At 38.2% G+C, this 16,834-nt stretch overlaps 1 protein-coding gene across 1 annotated transcript; it reads right to left on the reverse strand.

Annotated features, from left to right (window-relative positions):
* Positions 1–1,035: 1,035 nt before the first annotated feature.
* LOC311166721 (DNA excision repair protein ERCC-5-like) lies at positions 1,036–16,144 on the reverse strand. The gene is made up of 16 exons (XM_084226839.1): positions 16,046–16,144; positions 15,772–15,889; positions 14,943–15,118; positions 14,321–14,436; positions 14,129–14,221; positions 13,243–13,303; positions 12,201–12,344; positions 11,157–11,364; positions 9,755–10,903; positions 9,150–9,382; positions 8,656–8,775; positions 6,963–7,176; positions 5,037–5,181; positions 4,005–4,207; positions 3,039–3,121; positions 1,036–1,695 (listed from the first exon to the last, which is right to left on the reverse strand). Exons 2-16 carry the CDS (start codon positions 15,857–15,859, stop codon positions 1,144–1,146), a joined length of 3,585 nt encoding a protein of 1,194 aa, XP_084082965.1. The 5' UTR covers positions 15,860–15,889; positions 16,046–16,144; the 3' UTR covers positions 1,036–1,143.
* Between the last annotated feature and the right edge of the window lie 690 nt (positions 16,145–16,834).

Below are 16,834 nucleotides of genomic sequence, written 5' to 3' on the forward strand. Positions count from 1 at the left end.
GGGACCAAATACAGGTATCTAAGACTTCTCTTTTTTTGACTGCAATCAGTTCAGGACAGGAGCCATCTCTCACTTTACACATTTTTAAGAAAAATTAGACTTCAACCTCAACTGGGTTTTCTAGGTGTTGCCAAAAAATAATAAATTATTGTAGCAAAACACTAAACAAGCCCTACAGAGAAGTGAGACTCTCTGTACCATAGTTAGCAGAAGAAATTAAACTGAGTTCTTCTACTTTTATAAAAAACTCACCAGGACCTGATACACACTTTTAAAGTAAAATTCACTAATGCCAATGAGTGATTTATAAAGTAAGACGGGTAGAATTCTGGGCTTTCCCTCCTTAACACCCAGGAGCTGGAAATAAATTTTACACTCAGAGAAGAGAGGCATGTGAGAAGTCTGAGCTTCACATCACCTCACACAAATTAATCAAATCAAATGTGAGTGCTGTAACCAGTAGATACCTCTGAACATCACCTTTGCCAAAAAATACTGTCTTTGGACACAGCCAAACTCCAAATGGAGTTTGTAACATGGAACTCCGAATCTAGAAGCGTATCTTTAATGCTCAGAATATGAACAATCACTGCACATCAGATTACAGAGGGACTTACTGTACTGAATGTTTTTCCTTGAGATTTTTTGAGGGTTTGCATCATCTCTCTTCAGTAAAAATATTACTTGGGGCATAAAATTTTCAAGACAGGCTTAGGGAAGAAGAAAGGCAAAAAATTCAACCTATTTTACTTCTCCCAAAACCTAGAAAGAAACTCAAGAAATTTTCAGAATTTCATTTATATTTGAAGTTAAGGAAGAAACTAATTGCAGGTGGTTTTAACAGCTCTATCAACTCAATTAGAATGCAAATAAATGGACAATATACTTTGGCTCAATTTTAAAATCTGAAGCCTGGAAACTTCTATCAAGTGAAATCCATGTCTTTCTGAGTAAGTGTGCCAAAATTAGCATTTTGTTTGGAATCACGTCTACTTAAATTCTTGACAGAAAATGAATGACAAAATACAGTACAAATAAGGATAATTCATTATATTTTAAAGAGAATCCATTAGAATATTTACAAAGTTCAAATCAGAAAAATCAGTCTTTTTCAATAATTCTTTTATGCAAGACATTCTTCTTTTAAGACATTTTCTTCCTTATTCCTCTCTTGCTCCGTGATTTCTTTTTTCTGCCTTCAAACACAGGTTTGGCAGTCACCATGACTACATTTCCCAGGTCTTCATCCTCACCACTTGAGCTACTGCACCCTTTTTTCCCTTTATGTTCTGCTGTCTCTGTTGCAGATGTGTTTTTTCTCCTTTTGCTCTTGCCTAAATCTCTGCCTTTGGATTCCTCCACTGAGGAGTCACTAGAAGTTTCTGAAAGACACAAATTTCCAACAAAACCACCTCCATATAAAAATTCTTTACTGGAATCTGACTGTTTTCTTCTCTTTCCACTCTGTACTTTTGTTGCTGCAGCTTGATTTGCACCACCTGTGGTACCTTCCCCTTTCCTTTTCCCAGGCTGTTTAAGTTCCACCTCCATGACAGCAGTGGCCTCCTGGATTTCATCATCTGCTTCCTTTTCCTTTCTCTTCAGACAAGTCACAGCTCTGCGCAGTCTCTGGCTTTTAATAGCTTGTTTTTCATGCTGTTCTAGTCTGAAGAATGAATCGATTCGAAGCTGAGTCTATCAAAAATAAAACAGAAACACAGTTGAATGTTTTTGTGGAAATTCAGTTGTTAGCTATATTATAAAGCATCTGAAACTAAAGCAGGACAAAGGAGTAATGAAATTAATACACATGCACACAGATGTGAACAATAAGACACATCATTATAGTAATACACATACTTTATAATAAATTAGGCAACAAGAACCTTTACAGAAATTAATAATTAGCAAACTCCAGTGAGATTTTATAAATATTGCACTGCTGGTGATTAGACATATGTTGCTATTGTCAACCCTAATACAGAGAATCTCTTTAGTGCTCTTAAGTATGTCCTTACAAACATGCCCTTAGCTTCCAGCTGTGAAAGCAGAATGTTTACTGAGGAAATGCTGTAAGTGCACTTTGCATTTCTGCTCCAAGTGCAAGAACACACAGGCGTTCAACTCAGGTTCATTGCACCACATGCCGAAACAGTATAAAGACTGAAGAGCAGAACTTATAGTACTCACACAGTGTGGATTTGTGCTATTCAACTACAGCTAGGCTTTTTGTACAGGCCAAGCCAGTCCTCTACTTTTTCCCTAACATTGCCTGAGAGACTCTTTCAAAGGATATTCCAGTCAACCTGAAAGTATATGTAAGTAACTACGGGGCTTTCACTCCACTCAGTGACACAGAGAACTGAGAACACTGGCTTAGACAATGGATCTATCTTTTGTACGGCAAAAGGAAAAAAGAATCTAACACTGGGGATCAGTTTTACAACCTAATTTGACAGCTACCCCAGAGGACATCATCGTTGACTTTCAAGTGTTAACAAAGTTGACAGAACATTTCCTTGGAAATTAGAGTACTATTACTAATGGGCACTTGCTCAACAGTTCAGTCTGCACTCTTCCTCAAAAGATGTGTACAGCATCAAATGGGCAGTATCACTCCACCAAAATCTCAGGGGCACTTTTATATATACAAAGTGTTTATGGAACACTGTCTTCTAGAAGTACTGAAGTTGCTTGAGGTACTTGTAGCTTGACTGTGTCCAGAAAAAACAGCAGCCTTGTTGCTCAGCGACTTGACAGCAGCCTCAATGACTTGAGATAGGTGCTTGACAGGTAACAAAACTTGAAACCAATGTCTGAAATTATGCAAAGTCCCTCACTACACACTTAAATCATACAGAAACGAAGTCTACAGAAGCAAGCTTAGTGACTTTAAAAAAAAAAATAAATGCATAAAAAGATTAAAAACCAAAGCCCAGCTTCTAAGAAAGATATTTTACTTTAAAGTCTTGCTGTTCTTTTTAAAATGCTTCTCTCACAATTTTCCAGTTACCCTTAAACTATAGGTAGATTTTCACCTGCTGCAAGTTCAGCTGTTTCATCACAGGCAAAAGGATTCCATCTATCTTTGTCCTAGTCCAGCCAAAGTGATCCTTGCAGAATGTGCAGAAAGTTAAGGAACTTTACAAAATGGCTACTACTGGTATTCTGTAAACATAAAATGAAAATTCCTGAAGTAAACAATGTCTGGAGGAAAGTTCAAAGCTTTTTCTTCTACTTCAAAGCTTTTTCTACTACAAAAATCAGCCAAAAGACTCTTGGTTAAAACAATATATCACAGTCATGCTGCTGTACCTCCATTACTTGCAGAACTTTTTCTCTAATATCAACATTTTCAAAAGCATGTCTCAGTGAAGACAGAACTCATTTTGACTAAATGGTATTGCCATAACACAAAATGCCTATAAATAAACCTTATTTTTACACTTGTACCTACTGAAAGTTTCATTTATTGTTTACAACACTATTAGCTCTGCATTTATTGCCATCTACTTTTCAATAGTTTGCTGCAGCTCAGACTGCAACTGAAGCAAAAAGTAGACATTATTGGAAGAAATGCAGGGAATAATAAGGGATAAAGTGCAGACTGAAACACCCTTTCTGTCTAGACTTCAATACCTATTTGTGAAAAAAGGCAAACATACAGAGGGAGTGTGCAAACAATCCCACTTAAAGAGGAGAAACAGGCACAGGACAGTTTCAGAAATATAACAGTTACAGAAATATAATATCACAACAAACTGGTCAGCTCAGCTACAAGATTCTCTTTGCATGCTAAGTGAGGCAGCCCACTCTCTCAGGAGGGCAAGCAGCCCTGACTGCCACATGTGCATGGCTGCATTCCCTTCTATTCCAGAGCTGCTATCATTTTAGGGGAGTACATGCAGATAGGGCTTGGGGCCCCTCACAACAAAGAGATGTTAAAAACTCCATTACTGACTCCTTACAAACTTTGAGTACTTTTACCCAACAAGCAAAAGGATATTCTCTGATCTGCTCTACATCAGGCTTTCCCCAGGTGAATGAACCCCTTGACTCATCCACCACAGGCTTCAGGTATGCTTCTGCCACTGCTGGATTTGGGAAACCTGAATAAAGCTGTAAGTCCCGCAGTTTCTTCTTGACTTTGGTGTCATGTGGATTAGGCATCACTTTCTTATTCTTCTGAGCCTCATTCCACCACTCACTGAAAAACAGAGAAAATTATTAATCTGCCTCATAAAATAAAATTTGAAATATCAAGAGCCACCATGCTAATTTCAATAGCCTTAGTCTCCCTACTTCAATTACTACAAGAGATGATGTAGAAAATGTCCAAATGAAAGATGGCCAAAGGGACAAAAAATCCTAAATACAGAAAAGACAAAACATACACGTTAAATGCAGCTATTGTAAGCCAAAGTAGCAAATATCACCTGCGTTCCCCATAAGCTGCTAACCAGGAGGCTCCAACTTTAGCCTCACTTGCAGAGGATGTTCCACACACAATGATCATTTATAGAGATTTTTTGGTATGCAAGGAAAAGAAAGGGAAAAAAAAGACCCCTAACCATCCTTGCTATTGCCAATACAGCTGCCTTAGCCCTCTTCAAATCTTGTTCCTGCCCACACCCTACCAGCCTCTCTACTTCCAGATCACTCATTCCTCAGCCAGTCCCCTTCCTCTATGAGTAATATACAGTAACCTCCCACCAAGCCAGGGACAATGAACCTCTGCTCCACTATGGATCCAGCTCTCCAATAAACTCTGAGGCAGATGCACAATTCTACAGCTGTCTTTTGTTCTGCTGTGTCTCACTGTGATTGCTATATCAACTTGTCACCTTATCTACCTGTGATTCCAAATAGTAATATAATGGAGTCATGTTTTACAGCCTACTTAGTCCCAGTAATGATGGTCCCATTAATCAATGATGGTCATATGTTTTGCTGCATGCTTAAGCATCAGCAAAACATATTATTTATTAATAATCACAATATGGAGATCCAAAAAAGCAAATCATAACAAAGCATACGCGAATTTTAAGAGAGGTTCCAAGCCATGCCCAGGAAATTCATTTAAAATCTCCATCGCTGTTACAAAGCCAACATTTGGGATGCCCTCAGTGTAGTCACTTCCAAGCAAGTATGCCAAATTAATTAGCTTACTTCTATCCAGCCCTGAAAAAGAAAGTATATAGATTCAGTATCTATTATCTTACAAAATAAAAAATATTATCAGAAAGGCAAAAACTGAAAGGAACACAAAGGCATTAACTCCATAAAATTATATTTCATTCAACAGCAGAATTTGCAAAGTTATCTGCTAAGCAGTATCAACATACTCCTGTGCTAGCTTAAGCACTAATAATTGTGCTAACTTGGCAAATGTATCTTGCCAAAATGAAAATGTTACAATGTACATCAGAAGGAATTTTTTTCATGGAAATTATTGTTAAACATTGGACTGTGCAGTGAGGTGGTGGAGTCACCATCCCTGGAAGTGTTCAAGAAACAACTGGATGTGTTACTCAATGCCATGGTCTAATTGACAAGGTGGTGATCAGACAAACGTTTGGCTTGATGATCTCAGAGGTCTTTTCCAACCTAAATAATTCTGTGATTCTGTAATTTCAAAATTCGGGGTTGTTACAAGATGGGTTTTTTTACATTTATTACATCCAGTTACTCTTTTGTTCTCATCCAATGCTGACCTGAATTAAGAAATGCCAGAATCAAATAAAAACATTCTGTTTGAATTCTAGTCCATAATACCAATGCCTCTGCTTCCTAGAAGCATTCCTCAACTGTGAGTCTTTTGCTCTGTGCTGGTACAGTTAATAAGTAGATCAAAAGAGGACATGAAACAGCCAGAAAGAAGAACTCAGCGGAACACTTCTATTCGATAGGCTATAAGGTCTGAGGCAACCAGACTGATTTTCACTGACCACCTCCAAGAATTTGGATTTGAAAAAAAATTTTTTAAAATTCCATGCAGAAGAGAAGGGATGTGAGTTGAAACACACAAAGCAAGACCACCATCATGCTAGTCACAATATCCATCAGCTGTCCAGACAGAGGAATTTCTGCAATGCATGGGAAACAAGAAGCACAAGACTGCAGAGGAATAAAGACTGATGACAACTATTTTTTCCCAATAAATAAATAAATATTTGGCTTATCTCATTAAAACCATGTAAAAATCGCAGACATGTTTTTACAGCAATCCTTTCCAATTAACCTACAGTAGCATACTTAAGTAGGGCAAAATTATTTCATTCAATTTGCTGGAAGAAACCAAAGCTACATTTTTCACCACATAAAAATATTATGAAATTTTACATGCTACTATTTCAAAGTCTGTAGCCTCTCAAATTGAAAATGTCAAAACTGATTTTAAAAGAGTTCTGCTCAAGACATAATAACAAGCTTAAAGTGGCTCGTATTTTGCCGAATACTTTATGTGACACTGAAGTTTACTAGTTAAACAAAACTGGCAACTATGTGGTTAGACTAGCTCAAGAGCAATCAGATAGAATAAAAAAAATCTTTCAGTGTCAACTATATGTTAAATGTTTTACGCATATTCCAGATCCACTTTTAATATATTACATCTCAGTATGTCCAAAACTAACTTCTATTTCCAGAAGACTAAAAATCTGATGACATGAGAACATACTTTGCCTACCTCATCAGAAAAGTCATGCTAAAATTTATCCAGGAACTGGTATAATAGTTCATATCTCCAGTCTTGGTGATCATTACACTAACTCAGTACATCAAATGCAAATTCAGGTGGGTCATCTGGCAGTAAAACAGCAACCTAAATGAATGGCTTTAAAGACTCTCCAAAGAACAGACACTGAATAAGAGACACAAAATTCTGTAGAAAATACAAAGAGACAGATGACAGAGCTGTCTTATTAAAGACTGTGTTTAACAAATCAATACCTGAGGCTTACCTAGCTCATTCTGAAAGTCAACATACTGATAATATTCTACGTATTTGTTCTGACTGAAGAAATTTTTATAAACATGTCGTCCACCAAACAACCAAACATCACTGTCATCAGTGATTGTCCCAGAGGTCTGATCAGTAAGGTCCAAAATGGCACACTGTGCCTCGGCCTCTGTCGGAGCTTCGATATATGGAATGCCAAACAGACGGAGGAGCTCCTGGAGGATGGAAGGAAAACAGATATACATTCATCTAAAGAGTTAAGCTCTAATACACTTTGGCTTGACTCAGAACTGCTAGATTCACACTTGGGAGTTATTTAATATTTGATAACAAACCTTAAACTTCTGTTAAAAAGTGCCAAGCTCAGTTAAGTCAAGGGGGAATCCCCACTCAACTCCTCTCAGGCATACAGTACCATGTAAGTCAAGCACTACCTGAGCACTCTTTTACCACACAGTTTGAGAACCTGCCATCTTAATTACACAAGCATACTTAAGTATTCTTTTGGAAAGCAAGGAGAAAACTCCATGCATTACAATTATGTGGGTCTCATGAAAGAAAGATGCAGGTTAAATATAAAAAGTAAAAAAAAAAAAAAAATTTTAAAAATATTTGGTCATCACCTTATCTAAGAAAGTAGCATGAAAGCATATGAGAAACATTCATATCAAGCAAGAAACAGTGGGAAAACTAATCATTCCTTGGATAGTATTTTGATATGCCTCTATTTTGATGCATTTTTGCTTTTTTGGGATACATCACACAGCCTCAGTTAAATATCCCACATGCACTAGGTTTACAGGCTTGTGCTAGGTACACAGGTCTGGATGATGTTCTTCACTCAGATTGCTTTTGAGGCTTGACACAATCATTCTCAAGACTTTAAATTTTTACTATAATGAAGAATAAAAGCACAAGATCAAAAGACTTTCAACTATAAAAGTGTGCCTATGACTATATGGCACATAATACTACAAAAGCAATCTACTGGCCTTAAAAAAATCACCAGAACAAACACGTGCAAATATTTTACCCAGATGAAATACCATTTTAAAACTACTTAAACTGTTCCATTAGGAAAAAAAAACACAAGCATTTACATATTTCTCAGATTTAATTTTTTAGCATAAGGTTATTGGGGACACTATCACTAGTGTACTATATTATGGGTTTGCTAACCCAAACCTTGAAACACTGACACAGAAATATCAGGCTTATTCAGGTGTTACTGGTGAGATTCCTTCAAATTGCTTACTCAGGGCATAAACTAAACAGAATTCTTGTAATTTTTTAACCTTTTAATCCCTTGGGGTAATCACAGTTTACCTAACACACAGACTGCACCAATTCCTCGCTGCTGAACGAACATAGCTTCCTAATATTTTTTGTTCATTTTGCACCTTTCACAAAAAGAGGCCAAGATCAAACTGGGTCAACCTTTAAAAGTTAGTGCTTAAAAGATATACTCATTTATCTGTAACTACACTATTATTTTATAATGTTATTACAATTAAAATAGTAGGAATTCAAGACTACCTCAAAACTTTCAATATTTTAAAACAAGCAAACTGAAGAAAACAAGCTCCAAAGAGGGAAAAAAGGTGACCTATAACTAAGCAAAATTACTAATAGCTTTTGAGTAAATGACTGGGATGGAGGAAGGAAACATATCAAAGTGACTCAACAAATACTACCTGGCTTTCCAAGAACATCTGTCCTGTTACAGAAGCAGCAACACGTTCCTGCTGCTGTTTTTGAGACTGAAGTGTATTCTGCTCAGCAGAAAGGTTCTTTTCTAATTCTTCTAGTTCTTCCTGAAAATATAAACCAAGATTTTTATTATTTCAACAATTCAGGTATACTTAGGAAAGTAAAGCACAAAGTCTCCCACTACAATTATTCTAGTAGTATATGTTCCATTAATTCCCTCTAGGAAGTTGTTGCAGCTTCTTTAATGCAGCAAATTGTAAGACCAGAGATGGCCTAGTCATCAATTTACCTTGAAGTCTTCCTTTGATTTTAGGGAGATTGTAATTAACCACCTTTAAAGAAACATCAGTTCCAATACAATTGGATAGCTATGTGAGAAAGCAATGAAACAATAAGAAGCTGTTCAACAGTTTTCCTTAACAACTATTTGGAGACAAAGCACTCCATTACAAGTTCAAAACAAGAAACAATGAGTTACCAAACTGATGTCTTGCCACTCATCCACTGCACCTTTACCATCAGCTTCTCCTTCAACATTCTGAGTGTTTCCCAACTGCACCTCATCAGACTCCTTCAGCAAGTCCACTGTGAAAGCATCAGATCCGTCTGTCTCCACTTCTGCAAGTGTCGGCTCATCACCCACTTTTTCATCATATTTAGTAGGAGACTCAGCCTCATTACTGACCTCAGCATCCACTTCAATAAAGCTTCCTATCAAAGGAAAACAGAGCCTTGTACACGTTTTTAACTTGGGCAGTGACTTTTTTTTTTCTATATGCAGCAAAAAAATATAAGGATTGTGAAATTACATAAACCAAGTGGCTGACTGGTTAACACATCAATTAAATTCAATGTATACAACATGCTTTCCTGACTCTCCATATTTTATACTCAGGTTTCAATGATAAAATGTGACACCAGGTGGAAAAAAACATAGCTCAGATTTTCTTCCTGCCTCCTATATATGTGGGAGTGGATGCATTTTTAAGCATTTCTTACAAAAAGAAAAGGTTACCTTCAACTGACTACAGATACAATACTGTCCTATTTTCTTATCCTTTTACACAATCAAAAAGCACATACCATCCGAATCGCTGTCTTCAGACTGTGATATCACTTCTCTTTCCACCTCAGGATCTCTTGCTTCTGGAAAAAGTCTAATATCCTCAGATACATTCTCCTCTGTTTGTGAAATTACTGCCTGTGTATTTTCAGAAATTTTCAAGTTTTCCTCATTTTTAAAAAGGTATTTTGTTTCCGTGTGAATCAAAGCATCTCTATCGGTTTGCTCAGGGGAACAGCTTGGCTTCTGCAAACACAAATTCATATCTTTCTCTCCCAGAGACTTTAAGTCCATTTTGGAACCATTTTTTTCTTTGTCCAAGTCTTCTTTATCTTTTTTAGTATTGTTAATATAAGAATAATTTTCAGCTCTGGATATACTGGTATCATTTGGTGAAACATGATTTTTGGAACCATTTTCTTCCTTGTCTACATCTTCTGTGTCTTTTATAGTATTGTCAATATAAGTTTGAGCTATGGATATACTGGTGTGCATGGGTGCAATATGCTTCTCCAAATAATTTTCTTCTTTGTCTATATCTTCTTTGCCTGTTCTAGTATTTTCAATAGCAGAATAATTTTCATCTCTGAATATACCAGTGTCTTTGGGTGTAATATCACTTTTTTCCAACTCCTGACTCTTCTGTTTAAATTTAGCATCTTGCATAGTCACTTGGATTGAGGAATGAATTGTAGCTGTAGGAATGTTTTTGCCCTCCTTAACTTCAGGAATCTGCTCTTCCTCATCTGAGCTACAGAGCAGAAAATCCTTGCCTTCTGGTTTTTCTGATAGCACTCCACCAGTTGTACCAGTAACAACTTCCTCCCCTTTATCATCTTCACTCAGAGCTTGCTGAATTGCCCGTAGTGTTCTTGGAGACACACTGCCTTCCTCTGACACAAATTGGCCCGTGTTCAATTGTCCTGTGTCCAGCTCTTCTTCTGAGCTGCTCTCCACCATGGCTGCCTGGATAGCAAGCAAAGTCCGAGGAGAGGGGGGTGCTGCCACCACACTGTCATCTTCCTCTGTCTGCTTCTTGTCAGATGCAGACGGCTTTGCATTAGCAGGTGATTCATTGATTTTATTTAATTTAGTCAATTCATGCATTTTTGATGAGGGTCCTGCAGTAGTTTCCAAGTCTCTATTCATAGCCTCTTTTGTTTGAATACCTGAAAGAAAGTTTTGTGTGGAAAAATACTGCTTTATAAAAAGCATTCCATTTTACATAATGAACATCATTATTAAACCACTTTTCTACAGATTTACAGATCAAAGTTAATTACTGTATAACAGTAATGCACATTTCATACAAAGTACTGGTTAGGTGCACCAATAAACAATATTCAGGTTTGTCTTAAACCTGCCAGTTTTAAGTGTGCACACTCCAAACAACAGGTTTTACATCATTAAGACCCGACATACCCTTTATGAGAATATAGTGAGAAGTCTCTTCAGAGACCACCCTCCTTGATTCCACTTCTTTCACAAAACCACCTTCATTTTCATATTGTGTTTGGATTTCACCCGAGTGCTGTTGATTCATTTCTTTTTGTACATTTTCTATGCACCGATTGAGGTTGCTTTTTTTAAGCAAACCCCTAAGCTGGTACTGGGAAAAGTCATTGGAGTCCTCAAAAAAACAAAACAAAATAAAACAAAACAAAACAAATCAATTGAAATAAAACACCCCCTTTAAAGCAAATTCATTTCCCACATTCTGGAAGTGTGGGAATTCTTTCAAGAGTTCCTTTAAGCAGCTAACATTTGTCTTTCACTGGCTGCTGCACTCACAAGCAACAGCAATACTGTCCTGGCAACATACAACAACTCTGAAAGGTACCAGTAGTTCTGAGTGCTGGAGAACATGACATCTCAATTTTGGCTATCAGAGCTCATCCCCATCTTAAAAGGAAAGCAATTAAAAGAGAATCCACATGTGGATGATTTTAAAATGATGGTTCTTAGCTTACAAGACACAAGCTTGGACACAAGCCATCATTCTGATGTATATTGCGCTTTCAAAACCTCACTGTAGAAGTGGCACTATAGGATTCCCCAGTCGTGTCTGAACAGCATCAACACATCTGCCTAAGTTACAAAAGCCTTTTCCCAGCTGCCAGCTCCTCTAACAACCTCAGGGTATGGAATTCAAGCTGTGTTCATCCTGCCTGGCTCATCCACACCAGTAGCATGTTATGCAATCTTTGGCATAATGCTGATGAGGCACAAAACACAGCACAATTTTTAACATTTTTGCCAAACTGAATTAGCTCTGCTAATTTTAGTAGAAATCAAGAGATAAGGCTGTTAAGAGTCATTATCTCATTGAATTTTTTTTCTCCTCACATTAACATGTCTTATTAAACAGTCCAGGGTGTAAAGCTTTCCAGATGGAGTACTCTTTCTTCATTTGCATTAATGACAACAGCTTCATTCCAATGCCTTGAAAGCTATTTTAAATATTACCTCTGGCATTGCTTCAAATAACGTTCTTCTTCGCTTTGTAAGTTCTTTAAGATCAGTCAAGATCTCATGTTTTATTTCTGGAGGCAGCTTGTGGAAATCTTCTGATTCAATATCTATAGAATAAGGATTTTCACATAACTGTTCCTATAAAAATGGAAAACAAGAATACATATTTTATATTACAGCACAATAAAAATAATTAAATATTTAGAGCCTCATTCCAAGCAAGACAAAAAAACCCCAAGCCCTCAAGAACTTTGTTGCTACTTCCCCACACAGTGAAGAAAACATGAAAAAAAAGTAACTACTATGCAATAAAATAGCACTAAGTACCTCATTATTGATGTACACTATACAGAGAAACTTGGTTTTATTCTTTTTACAAAAAGAAACTTAGTATAAAACACAGAACCAGTCAGATTTTGTCCTTCTAAAGAAGTTCTCCTTCTGAAGGAGAACTGCTTCAAAGATAAACAATCTTTCCAAGTATGTTTCTTTTTTTTTTTTTCCTATTGGTGAAAGCAGAGATAATTTTATTATTTATTATGTCTTCTTCTTCTTAGGTTATATATTTCTCTTCTCTTCTTCAAATCAGCACATCAGAAGCAAATACAGAATTTATCCGTGAAAACACAAGGACTTAAGTGCTTCAATTTCAGTTTAGATTTGGAGAAGCACAGGAATTTTGTTAAATATGCTGTTATTTATGTATGTACACGTGCACAAATGCATACATTTCTCCTGCATTGTTACAAAACCAATGTCTTCTCCATATGTTCAAAGGAAGTAGTAAAAAGAAAAAGAAAGGCTATCACAAGAATTTTCTGTTCTGCTGCATTTTAGTGGAGAAATCACATTTATATTTCCTCATTAGTAGGAATTCTTAGAGCACTGAAAATTAGCTTGTTTTCTTATAAGTAATGCTATAATAAGACCTATATCTCCAAATAGATGGATTTTATAAGTTTTTTGCTTGTCTTTTAAGCACAGCGGATGAATGAGAGGATTGCTCACAGCAACAAAGCAACTATGTTGCACTTACTTGCAACATCTGTTTTTGGCTCATTCTCATTTGCCATTCTTTTTCTTCCTCCTCCTCTGAGCTAAAAATCACAAAGAGAAAACAAATGTGTAGACATTTACCCAGGAAAACAGAGTTTCTATTTTAAGCAAAAAGACATTAGTCATGCCTTTGCTGGTCAAGCACAAAAATTTGCAGCATTAAACACAGACACACAGACATATATATATATTTACATACATATTTATATCTGTGTATATATATATATATATAATATATATATACACACATATAAGAACATAAAGATCTGAGCAGAAAGTAAGAAGGTCAACTTATGTCAGTTAAAACTAGATGGAGACAACTGCTGCTGTTCAGATCATGACACTTGGTCAGCATTTGAAGTATATAAAAGTACAGATGTGCAGAGAATAACCTATAGGGCAGCTTCACATTCTCAGTGTTATTTAAGAAGATGCCACAGGTGTGACAAGTACAGACAAAGCCAGGTGTGACAAGTACAGACAAAGCCTGGCTCTGCTGAACATGTCAACACAAAACAGAATCAAGCTGCCACACTCAAGCTTGAACAATCAGTCCCATTTAGCTGTATAGACATGATCATAGAGACTGAGGTAGAACTTTGATCCTCATATATGAATCCAGGGTAGAAATTTAATCTGTGGGCTGAAAGCTTCTTCTTTTACTTTCCCATAAAGAAGTAGGAGGCTTCTATATCCAAAAAGAAACTGAAATAAAATATAAATTAAAGAAACATACTTTATATATATATATATATATTACAGTGTCTCATAGGTTAAGGTCTTTCATCAGCATCAAAAAATGGGGTTTATACTTTTACCCAAGTTTATTAAAAACCATTTAAGCTATTTTTCTTAATTCTACCTACCTATTCTTCTCTTCATCCTCTAAAGCAGGTAATACATACATATCATCAATTCCTTGTCTGTGAACTTGTGTAATACTGGGCAAAGCTTCATTGCTTAGGGAAACAAAAAAGAAAAAAATAAAACAGTAATTAACAGCTTCAGAAAGAGTTACTGTCACTTATAAACAAGGGAAAAATAATTTTTTTTCTTGCCTTTTGCCTGTAATAGCAGTTTTGATAACATGTCTCTTTAAAAGTGTTTTCAAGAGTTTCTCCGTAGTTTTCCTGGAATCATTGATGGCAATTTCCTTTCTTTGTCTCCGCTTAGCCTATGAAAATAAGATTAACACCAACAAGATTTTGCTGGAGGCTGAAGATGCACATCCAGTGAATCCCTGTTAAAATTCTGTGTGCTGAGCCTATGAGCTACTCCTAACTCATTCTACACCAAGGGGAACAGAGACTTCAGAGCCTCTAAATCTATATTCATTTCCCCTGTGGGACTCAAAAGCAGCTTTTATCTTCTGGGTACAAAGGTCTGCAGAGCTGCATTCAGGTCCACTCTGGAGCACAAGCCAGGCTTCTGCCATCATCCACTTCTCTGCAACCTGGCTCCCATGCAAATCAAACCTGCCTAGATTAAAGAGCTGCTGCATACTCCAAGAGCTAACCCAGGCTGGGACTGCAAAGGACGCCCGCAGATCAGTGGACTTCAATCCTCCATCCCCACAGCTCAGAAACACAAGCAGAAAAACAGGAAGGAAATTGAAAATAGCTGCTTATCATCAGCAGACATAGAGTGAGTTACATTGCAGTAACTCACAAAGGTACTTACCAAGGTTTGTCGCTTCAGAAGAGGTGCCTCTCCATCAAAAACAAAGACGGGTCGAATCCGGAAAAACAGTAACTTGCAGAGCCGATGAAACAGAGTGAGCAGGTGAGCATTCCGTACAGAAATGCCACCACGATCTCTGGCTCCCTTTATTGCTTGGTTCAACCAAATACTGATATCTTAAAGAACCGTTGAGAGGAAACAAATGTGCTCTTTTACACAGATACCACATTGGGAGCTCCTATAAAGTCCACAGACTTGACTGAGTGGCTTTTGCCCATGGCTCCAAGCATGTCTTATCAAAACCAAGAATATCCAAATAGCTATGAACTTGGACAAAAAAAAAAATCATTGCCCATATTGCCCTGCACAAAAAGCAGAGTGAAAGCAAAAGCACAGCAAATACCTCCCCAGTTATTTTTACAGGTAAATGATGGGTAACTTCCTTCCACATCTTTCCGGCATTTAACCAAGTATACAGGATGGGAAAGCTGATGCATAAGTATAAGACTTTATTTTGTAGTCCTACTGAGAGCAGCACATTTACTTATAAAGTGCAAAATTCTATAGTCCAACACTTGCATAAGGAACCTATTAAAAAAAGTCTATTTTTTAAAAGATGAAAATAAAAGAGCTTAGTATTTCACATATTGTAAAGCAAAACTTCCACTTACCAAAACGTGGGCAATTTAAATGTAATAACAATAATAACATCTCTTATAAATAAGGGAAATAATTAAAACAATCTCCCTTGCAACTTAGGTTCCCCAGCTTTACTTTTAAAGGATACCAACAGCAACTTAGGTTCCCCAGCTTTACTTTTAAAGGATACCAACAGCAAGAATTTTCCCTTCAAGCGTTTCTGGGTTTATGGGTCTCCCGGTGGATTCAAGCAGCTTCCAAAGTCCTTGAACTCCCATTGTTCTTCCTTAGCTACTTTGAGACAAAATCTATGAGGCACAAAGGAAGGAATGATCCTAAGATTATGCGGCCCGCGACTGCGTTATCAATTCAAACGGAAATAACGAGGCAGGCGCTCGGGCCGGGATAGCCAGGGACACGGGCAGGGACAGGAGCAGGGACAGGCGGGGGTGGCGATCCCTGACCTGCGGCGGGGAGCGGATCCCGGCGCAGGGCCGCGGACGGGACGCAGGCCCCGGTCCCCGTCGCGCACGGAGCACAGGCCCCGCCCGCGCAGCCCCGGGGCCGCCGGGAGTCGCCGTGCGCGGGGCGGGGCCGGCGCAGGCCCGGCCCGGGAGCGCCGCCCACACCCCGCCCTGCACACCGGGACGGGCCGCTCCTACCGCCAGCTGCGGCTCCTGCGGCCGGTGGGCTCTCGGCTGCATGGAGCAGAGCCTAGTACCTAACAGCAGAGAGTAACAGAGTGAGTGATGTGGGAGAAGAGCTCCGAGATCATCGAGTCCAACCTGTGACCGAAAGTCTCTGTGTCAACTGGACCGTGATCCAAGTGCCACGTCCAGTCTAAACACCCAGGAACATTAACTACACCAGCTCCCTGGGCAGTCCCTTCCAATATCTGATCACCCTTTCTGTGAAGAAATTCCCTTATGTCCAGCCTAAACCTCCCCTGGTGCAGCTTGAGGCCATTTCCTCTCATCCTGTCACTTGTTACCTGGGAGAAGCCGACCCCCACCTGGTTACACCTTCCTTTCAGGGGGTTGTAGAGAGTGATAAGGTCACTCCTGAGCCTCCTCTTCTCCAGGCTAAACAACCCCATCTCCCTCAGGTGCTCCTCACAGGACTTGTGCTCCAGAGTCTTTACCAGCTCTATTGCCCTTCTCTGGCTGGAGAATGGAAAAAGTCTCCTGTTCCAGAACAAAATCCCACAATGCAGACCAAAAGCAGTCCTATTTTTCCCACTCCCAAACATGGTT

Source organism: Fringilla coelebs, assembly GCF_963513975.1.
Source record: "Fringilla coelebs genome assembly, chromosome: 2".
Lineage (NCBI taxonomy): Eukaryota > Metazoa > Chordata > Aves > Passeriformes > Fringillidae > Fringilla > Fringilla coelebs.

Excerpts from the sequence above, each read along its gene's own strand:
- LOC311166721 (XM_084226839.1), bottom strand. The coding sequence starts at position 15,859 with ATGGGAGTTCAAGGACTTTGGAAGCTGCTTGAATCCACCGGGAGACCC. Across the intron at positions 15,119-15,771 it reads AGGGAAAATTCTTGCTGTTG|ATATCAGTATTTGGTTGAAC; the intron begins GTATCCTTTAAA and ends CGGTTCTTTAAG. Across the intron at positions 14,222-14,320 it reads ACTGCTATTACAGGCAAAAG|CAATGAAGCTTTGCCCAGTA; the intron begins GCAAGAAAAAAA and ends TGTTTCCCTAAG.